The sequence below is a fragment of the Corvus cornix genome, chromosome 19 (genome assembly GCF_000738735.6).
Source record: "Corvus cornix cornix isolate S_Up_H32 chromosome 19, ASM73873v5, whole genome shotgun sequence".
In the NCBI taxonomy this organism is placed as follows: Eukaryota; Metazoa; Chordata; class Aves; order Passeriformes; family Corvidae; genus Corvus; species Corvus cornix.
The window spans coordinates 5,182,570-5,191,927 of record NC_046348.1 but is presented as its reverse complement, the minus strand read 5'-3'; the positions used below and the strand labels follow the sequence as shown (position 1 = coordinate 5,191,927).

At 51.3% G+C, this 9,358-nt stretch overlaps 1 protein-coding gene across 2 annotated transcripts; it reads left to right on the top strand.

Moving 5' to 3' along the window:
• The first annotated feature begins 950 nt into the window (after window positions 1-950).
• Window positions 951-7,687, top strand: RHBDD2 (rhomboid domain containing 2). 2 transcript variants are annotated; one of them, XR_005603410.1, is made up of 5 exons: window positions 986-1,130; window positions 2,223-2,624; window positions 2,987-3,137; window positions 5,304-5,810; window positions 7,093-7,687. XR_005603410.1 is itself a non-coding variant. In XM_039563036.1 (4 exons), exons 1-4 carry the CDS (start codon window positions 986-988, stop codon window positions 5,746-5,748), a joined length of 1,143 nt encoding a protein of 380 aa, XP_039418970.1. In that variant the 5' UTR covers window positions 951-985; the 3' UTR covers window positions 5,749-7,687. The 2 variants fall into 2 exon arrangements, 1 of the variants encoding a protein (XP_039418970.1); XM_039563036.1 differs by having other exon boundaries at window positions 951-1,130; window positions 5,304-7,687.
• Window positions 7,688-9,358: the final 1,671 nt, after the last annotated feature.

Below are 9,358 nucleotides of genomic sequence, written 5' to 3'. Positions count from 1 at the left end.
TAGAACTGGCCAAACGATTAAGCCAATATTGCTGGGGAATTGAAGGCAGACAGTGCACATAATACAAACCTCACACAGGCTTGGCCCGGTGTGAACACAGCAGGAGCAGCTGTGGCGTGAACACCCCTCTCCACCTCCGGCCATCACATTGAAGGGAAACACTCAGCTTTTGAGACCGATATCCAGTTCTGGGGCCCTCAACTCAGGAAGGACATTGAGGGGCTGGAGCATGTCCAGAGAAGGGAACAGAGCTGGGGAAGAGTCTGGAGCACCAGGAGTAGTTGAGGGAGCTGGGAGGGCTCAGCCTGGAGAAGAGGAGGCTCACAGGGGACCTTCTTGTGCTCTACAATTCTCTTACAGGAGGTTGTAGCCAGGTGGGGGTTGGGCTCTGCTCCCAGGGAACAAGGGACAGAGTGAGAGGACATAGTCTTAAGCTGCATCACGGCAGGTTCAGGCTGAACATGAGGAATTCCTTCATAGAAAGGCTGATTAGACTTGGAAAGGGGCTGCTCAGGGTAGGTGGAGTCATCATCCCTGGAGGTGTTTACGGAAACACTGGATGTGGCACCCAGTGCTCTGATCTGGTTGACATGGGGGTGTTCATCGGTCACGGGTTGGACTCGATGATCCCGGAGATCTTTTCCAACCTGATGCATTCTGTGATTCCCAGCAGCCAGACCCCGCGGCTTGGGGGAGGGGTGGCTGCACGGCTCTGGATGGGCCTCCCGCACCCTGGGGCGGCCGCGTGTGGGAACACCAGGCTATACCCCGCCCTGGGCGGGCTCCCGGCGAGACCTCACACCTCCCGCCGGGGAGATTTTCCCCTTCTGAACAGGGAAAAAATAGCAATAATTAAACAAAAATTCAAAAGGGGGGGAAAAGTCCCCCCATCTCCATGGCAACGGGCCCCGCAGCACATCCTGTTGCCATGGAAACGGCCAGGCCTTCCGGCGGCGGCCGGAAGCGGCGGGCGCGCGGGGCAGCAATGGCGGCGCCCTCGGCCCCGCCGGCTGCCGCCGCCCTCACGGTGCTGTTGTCGGTCGGTGCCTCCGCGCCCGGATTGCTGCGGGGTGTCCCCGCCGCCCACTCCGCCGCCGCGCTGCGCCCCGCAGCCCTGCACGACGGGGAAGGTGAGCGGGGCCGCCGGCGGGCGCAGCCGCTGCCGCCTTGGTTCCTCTGCCCACCCCGTTCCGCGCCTTCCCCAGATCCCAGCGGAGCTTTTGTGTCCCCTTTCTCCGGCCTTCTCCTTGTCCTGCCCTGGACCCCTTGGTACCCCCCTCAGCCCCCATTTCTGTGCACGTCCTCAAGCCCGTCTCCGAGTGCGCTGCTCCCGCCGTGTCCCGCTCTCCGTGTCCCTTTTCTTCCCGCTTTCCCTGCGCTTCCCCTGGCCTGCACCCAGCCTGTGGGCACCCATTTCAGTCCCTCGACATCAGGCTGCTCCCCCTCACCCTCATCTCCGTCCTTTGACAGTAAGCCCAGTGGATAACACTACCACGAGCTTGAGGGATTTGCGTTTTTCTGTCCCTGTGGTATTCCCAGAATGATTTTTATTACGCTTTTAATTCCCGTGTTCCAACTTACCCCCGTGCAGTGATTTTCTTTATCAGTCCAGTGCTCTGAGCTGATGGGCAGGTTCCACCATCTCCTCACATGTCTCCAGGGATTGCAGTGCATTGTTTTGTTTTTCACTGGTGTTTTTCTGGCTGTGGAACTGAGGTTGATGGGAGAGAGGTGGAGAAGTCTGTTTCCGTCCTTGCTGTGTGCCCAGGAGAACACCTAAACTTAGAGCTTGGAAGCACTTCTGAGATGTGATAACCTCCAGGCATTTTTGGTGATGAAAATCGGCCTTCCAGCAATTTAAGAAGTGTTTATCTTTTTGCCAAAATCATCAGGACTGTAATAGTTATTTTTATGTCTCTTGCTTTCTCTTTTAATGAGACTGAAATTTACTACAGATGCTGTTGCTTTTTTCCAGGCAGCTTCCCAGGAAGCAGCAAGAGCCAGCCCATATGTTTGTGACACCCAAGATAGCACTTGTTTTCACTCTATTTGGTTATTTATGCCTGGTTTTAAAGGCCTCAGGTTCCTTCTCTTCTATGCCAGGATAGAAATGAAAGCTGTTAATTAATCCCGTGGGCTCACTCTCCCTCTGCTCAAGCACGTAATTGTTTTATAGCAACTCCAGTGCTGTCTGTGGCTGTCTGAGGTGCTGCTGTGCTCAGTTCACAGGTTGATCACCTACATCTTTGTCTACGAGGACTTGATCTCCCTGACCTGTGGTGCTGTTATCATCTGGTACTTTGCTGGCAGCTTTGAGAAGAACGTGGGCACAGTGAAGCACTGCATCCTCACTGCCACTTTCTCCGTGCTCTCCGCCCTCCTGTACCTCTTCCTCGAGCCCCTTGTCTCCAGGCTGTTGGAAGTGGGAGATGCCAAAGGGTTCATGCCAGTGGCTTTTGCCACGCTGGGGGTTTCTACCACCCGCTCGCGCATGAAGAGGACTCTGGTTTTTGGGTGCAGAGTTCCTGTGGTGCTGGTGCCGTGGTTTGGGCTCTGCATAGCATGGTTTGTCCCCCACTCTTCGCTTTTGGGGAACTTGTGTGGGCTTCTGGTTGGGGAAGCCTGTATCCTTTCTGAGTGGGAAGCCCTGGGCCAAAGCAGGATTGTGGTGGGGAGGAGGTGCTGTGGTTCTCATCGCTGAGGTGCACTGGCTTTTCCTGGACTCCTCTCTGCACTAAACCCTCACTGGCTTTGCTCATCCTCGTCCCATCCCATTCTGCATTTGTGTTTCACCTCACCTGCTCCTTCTCAGTGCATGCAGAGAACGTGGAGCTGAGGAGAGCGATGGTCTCTGAAGGTGGTGCTGGGTAGATCCGGGAGAATTCTCCAGGGAAAGTGGTTTGTGGGCAGAGGGGGACTCTGTGTGGCTGTGTCAGAAATGAGTGTGTTTTGTCCTCAGTTCTCCTTAACAAGCTCCTGACTTCAGATGGTCTTGGCTACTGTTTCTGCTTGGATTTTCCAGAGTCGGTGGGCTCTAAGCTGGACCGGGTATTCCCTTTCACTCTGCTAAAGAGGATACCAGGGCTGGAATACATCCCAGGGTCCTTAGCAGAGAGAAGAGCCTCTGAAAACAGCAAGTAAGTACAGGAGTTCCTGTTACATCTTACAGGGGAGTTTTCAGGTGTGAGTAGAGGCATGAAATCGCCTCCAGAAGCTGTATTGTGCCTCTCCTGTTCACATCGTGGGTGTTGTGGGGAACAGAGTCACCCATTGATGTTACACTAGTGACAACATCGTGACTAATAAATCACCACGAATTAACTCAACCAGGTCTTTATTGAAAGCTAAATGGAGGTGGAAGACCTCTCCTTTGCTGCAAGGGCAGTGTGTACACATGGGAAGGTATTGCAGCTGTGGCTGACATGAAAGCTGAGTTGTGTAATTCTGCCTCAGCAAGAGGCAGTTGTTCCTGGCTCTATGGCTCCCTGGGGCGTGATCCTTATCTTTATTCGCCCCACCTCTCCTGCCAGGAATGCTGTGAAGTGAGTTGTGTCCAAACCTATGTAGGAGCAGAGCATTGTAAATTAAGGATGGCACTTACAAAGTTCAGTGCAAAGTTTGGTGTCTTTTAACCTTTCAGCAGGTTTTCAGTATCAAGGCAATGTTGCTTTACAGAGAAGAAGCCTTGGGGCCCACAGGTGACATGCAGGAAAGGTTTTAACACAAACCATGAGAACTCACTTGTTTTCTAAAAGGCTTGAAAATGGAGATCAAATATTTACTTTTTCTAAGGTGTCCTTTCAGTTTCACAAAGGAAAAATAGTTTTCTATTCAGGGTTAAATTCTGTGTATTGTTTAAACCATCGGCTCGCTGTGAAGTTTTATTTGAAGTGGAAGCATTCCCAGGTGTTTGCACTGGCCTCACCCATGGGAAACCATAAAAGCAACCATTGCCTGCAGCAGGAGTGTCCCCCAGATCCATCAGGACACTCAAAACATGTGAATGCTTGCAGGGGAGGCCAGACAGATCCAGAGTCTGTGTTTTCTCTCTCTCCCTCCTGTGCAAGTGCAGCTTTTGGAAGGAGAGGCTGCCTGGCTCCATGCTGAGCCTGTGCCAGCACCAGTCCCATCCTGCTGTGCACAGCACGTCAGTATCTAAACCTGCTTCCTTTGGTGAGGTGACACAGACTGCTCTGACACAAAGGTATTTACATGAACATTTGACTGTCAAGCAGGGCGTGGGAAGGTGTTTCTAGGATGCTTCCACTGCTGCAGCTAAATTTGCATGTCTGTGTCTTGGATAAAACTTCTGTAAGTGCCTCTGGAGTTTAATTTTTATTATTTTGGTTCTTATTTCCAAGCAAGAGCTCTTAATAGTATGGGATTTGTTTTCATTTTAAATTTTCATAAGATTCAGGCATTAAATTGCCATGAGACAGGAGATATTAATCTTTGAAGTCCAGGCCTTGGCATCATGTTTGTGTCCACAAATAAAAAGAAATCCAAAATCAAACCCACACCCCAAATAATTGAAATCTCCAAGCCTGAAAACCCCAGCATGAGCCAGTCTTCTCTTCTTTCTGGGAACTTGGCAGTCATGGCTTCATGAATATTGCCTGGATTCTCAGGTCTCATCCTCAAGTTGTGTGTGGGCTGAGCAGCACTCCTGAAGTCCCAGAGGCTTCAGCTTCCAGGCAGATTGCCTCTCTCCTGATGGGTTTTGGCAGGATGAGTCATGCCTTCTGCTGGCAAAGACTTCCTAGCCCTTGCTTCTGAATGATTAATTTTATTTCTAACTCTCTCTTTTATTTCTAACTCTCTCCTCCTTCCCTTTTTTTTTGCTCTGTACTCTGGGCTCTTACTGGCACCAAAGGCCTTTGTGTTTTCTTGGTAAATAACACTTGGTGGCTGTAACTTCTCCTGATTAATGACCTGGCAGATGTGTCACTCACAGGGCAGGGAGGATGCACACAGGAATCTCAAGGCACGTCGCAGTTTGGCTTGTTCGTTCCTTGCACAAAGCGCCTGGGGCCGAGAACCACGCAAGAACCACGCTCGTTCAGTGGGTGTGGAGTCGGTGTGGGTTGGGAATGGGAACAGCTGTCCTGGGAGGCCACTAAGCCCATTTTTTACTCAAGTGCTGCTTATAATAAGAGCTTTTGTTGTAGTGAATCCCTCTGATGGATTGCAGTGACCTCTCTGAGCTCTGGTCAGGAGGAAATCTGCCCCCAGGGCACTTCCAGCACTAATTAGGCAGTGTCAGTTCTGAGCACAGTGTAACTTTCTGTTTTCCTCCTGCCCAGGATTAACCCTGTGCCTGGCACTTACCCCACCCAGAGCTACCACTGCCCTTCGCCTCTGGCTCTTCCTGCTTCCCAGCACCCCAGTGCTCAGAGCCAGGGCTTGCATCACGGCCACGCTCTGGGATACGGCCACACTCTGGGACACGGCCACACTCTGGGACACGAGGGATTTCAGCAGGGCCATGCTGCAGGACACAGCCTCAGTTCTTCCCACTACCAAGCCAGAGGTGCCTTTGGAGAGTGTCCTGGGCAGGCCCACGCCGGAGCCTCACCGGGACAGTGCTGCCAGCTGGGCAAATTCTCTGTCCCACAGCACGTGTGCCCAGCTCAGCCACAGCCACCTGCAGCCACGGGCCTTCTGGCTGCTGTTCAGCAAGCACCAGGGTATCCAGCAGCACCAGTGGCCTCTGTTTCAGCTGAATTTACCAGAGTCCAGGTGTACTGATCCTCCAGAGAGCAGCAGGACTCACACAGCAGTGCACTGCTGGCATCTTTGCTGTGTCTGGGGTGAGTGTTGGAATGGGTTGGTAGCTCCAGTGAAGGCCATTCCCCTGCTCCCTGGCACAGTCTACTTGAATTATATTTCCCTTATAATTTTTTTTTTACTTCTTGATGTTGTTGGAGGATGGGAACTGTATCACCTCTGTGAACTTCTCATTCTTCTGAAGTCTTTCTTCTTTGCTGCATTTAGCAGCTGCATTTTTCCACAGTGCCACTGGAGTTCCAGTGCACCAGCTCCCCAGGCCAAGGTAGGAACCTCATTGGCAAAACACTGGGTGAATTGGGTTTAACTAAGCTGCAGCAATAAGCACTTTCCGTTTACATTCCTGTCTTTTTTACAGGTGTGATGTAGCTAGGACCCAAAAGGAGTGGGAATCATAGGAGCCTGAGTTTATAACTTAAAATTAAATGGAGGAGGACAGATGTCTGTCCTACTGGTGACTTGTCCACTAAGAGAGTGCCTTGAAAAGGGCTTGTTATACCAACCTGAGGCAAGAGGGTACAATACAGAATACCTTTTTCTGCCCCAAAACACAGCTCTAAAATGCTGAAGGTCTTATGCCTGCATCAATGGATTGCCTTCATTTTCTGAGAGCGCTGCACCAGCCCAGCCTGTGTCACCATCACTTACCAGTAAGGCAACCTCAGATGCCTGTGAGGTAGTGAGAGACTTTTCAGTAAGGGATTTTGGCCCTTTGTGGAGCAAATGGTTATAAATCCAAGGAGCTGGGAGAGACCTTAACAGTGGATTAGAAGAATTAGGAGGAATGTAGCAGTGCTGTTGGGGGTGTTCACACTGCTCGGCTTTAGCAGTCTCACCCACCAATATTAGCACAATCTCTCCCTGTTTTTTTCAGAGCAGGTGGGCAGGTGTGTGGGAGAGGGGAGTTCTCAGCCAGGGATTTGCAATAGGATGCACTTTTTGGTGCTTATGTCTGTAATGAAGGAGTTTGGTCCAGCTGCTGGGATTTGAGCTTTATTCCCAGCTGTGTAGCCCACTGTACAGTGCCCGGTAGTAATCTGCTGCCTCTGCATCTGTAAATCAGCCAGGATCTCAACAGCTGCCCTTGACTCTACTTAAGAGTTTTGCTGTGCTCCAAAAAAAGTGCTCCATGAAGTACAAAGTGCCATTCCTGCTCTTGGAGATGTTCTTGCAGTGCCTCACCCAGCCCCAGAAACTCGACAGCCTCGGGGCTCCTGCCTGCTCTCGGTGAGCCTGGCCAGAGGCAGCTCTGGCAGCTGCACGTTCTAAAGCACGTCCCTGCCTCTTTCCTTTTTCCATCATCAGGGTCTGAGGAAGCCCCACATTGCCATCCAGCTGCTTTACTTCTCCAGGAGCCCCTCTGGAATGACTGCCACAATCCCATGTGGGATGCAGAGGCTTCCTTTTGGAGGAGACCAAAGTCAGTGCTGAGAACTTATACCTCAGATAAATAAGACATGAGTAAGAGGCTCTTCTTGCAAAGGTGAGCACCCCAGGCAGGGCTTTCAGCAGGAGGATGCAGCAATTTGGGAACCAGCCTGGTGTTGAGGGCCAGCTCCTCTGTGGGATCACAAATTGACTTGATTTTATGGTCCTGTTTTTCCTGCTGACAGCAATTGCATTGTTATATTTTTAGTGTGGAGCAAGAGCAGGATAAGGAGCTTGTTTGGACTTTAAAAGCATGTTTTTAATACCAGGAAAGAAATGCTAGAGATAACATTGAAATGTTGATACTCCATTCCCATTAGTGCCTTGATTTTCCTCCTTGTGAAATCCTTGCCTGTAAACCTAGGCATTTTATCACCGATTTTTTTCCAGAAGGGTGATGAGGATTCATAGCAATCACTAATGTTGTGTATCTCCAAATTGTGAACTTGAAATACAGTTCTGAAGGACGGACTGCTGTGCCTCTGGGTTTGTTTATAAGTGGGGAGCTGGAGCATGCCCCTCCGGGTGATGGAATGGGATCAGTGGGATGGGCTGTGGGCGGGATGGATGCAGCTGCGTGTCGCTGGTGGCCTTGGACGCGCACTGAGGACGAGCACTGGGGACAAGCGGTATTGCACACTGGAAAACGCTGGAAACCGGTTGTTTTTCCTGTCCAACTCTTTATCAGTCAATCTGGTGAGAGATTCGCTGTCCCCGCAGAGCTGTCAAAGGGATGGCGTGTTTCCAGGGAATAGTTTCCTGGCTTTACAGCGGTAGAGGATGCCCTGTAAGAGTCACTGCAGTGTCACAGCCAGCAGCGGGAACAGCCCCAATCCCAGCTGGTGCAAACCTCTCTCCAGGAGGGAAGGAGCAGGTTCCAGCCACGAACCTTTCCATGCTGGGGCAAGACAACTGCCACAGCCTTCCAGGTGAGCCCTGAGGACAGGACATGCCAGATGAGCACAAAACTTAAGAGTTTGGATTTGTTTTCTTTCTGCTCTCAGATCTTTTTGGGAGCTTCTTGGTGGCTGTGGCAGATCACTTGGTCTCTCTGATCTCTACAGCTTCCACCATGTCCCCAGGAATGTTCTGAGTCCAGCTGCACCTACTGGTCACGTGCAGTGTGTTGGACCTGCCTTCAGTGCCTTTCAGATGGATGTTTGTGGAGATTTATTTTCTGCTCCCTGCTTTTCTGAGGACATCCATGCCACAGTGAAATGCTCTTGGACAGTGGAGTCCAACAAGTCCCAGTTCCTCAGGGCTGGGGGTAAGTTTAGAACTCATCACCCAGGGAAGTGAAGTTGCTGAGAGAGAGGAAACAGGTTGGGATGACACATTTGCAAATGTGTCTGAGGCTGAGAAGAGGATTTAAATTTGGAAGAGAGGGAGGTCAAAGTCATCAGCTCACTGGGCTTTGGCATCTGCCTAACTAAGTTCACGGTAATGTTACTCATCACACATTGCAGTACCAGCTCGTTTCCTTAGCGGGGAGACAGAGAATTGAAGTTCCTAAAGCAGGAAAAAAAAAAAAGGAAAGAAAAAAAATCAATAACCAGTTCAGGCCAGGATGGCTGCCCCTGGGAACGTGCTGTTCCTGGAGGTTTGTTATTCCGTGCCTCTGGCTCATTCCCAGTAAAACTGCCACAACATTCCATGCCAGGATTGTGTCTGTCCACAGGGTGTGCAGAGAGTCCAGAAAGCCCCTTGGGTTGCCCCCATGTCCTCAGAGGGTCACTGCAGAGTGACAGTCTGGGGACAAGTGCTGGGAGCAGAGCCAGCTGTTCCCTGTCCTTGGAGTAGTGGTCCTGCCATAGGAAGGATGCTCTGGAAGAGCCCAAGTCCATCCCCTCTGGTCTTCAGCTCCCACCATGATGCAAGGGAAAAGGAGTCAGGGATACATGAGGAAAGCAGAACTGACTTGGACCTACATCACTGCCCCATCCAGGAGTGAGAGGGGATGCACGAAGTGCGGAGGCCTGGCAGGAGACATTGATGCTGGAAGGAAAACGGGTCTGTGGTTCTTTGCTTTCCTGTCATTAATTTGTGGCCAAGCACACCCATGCAGATATCCTGACTGGGGGCCAGCTTCCCTGTGCCAGGGCCAGGACACTGGCAAACGCCACCTCCATGGCTGTCCCATGGG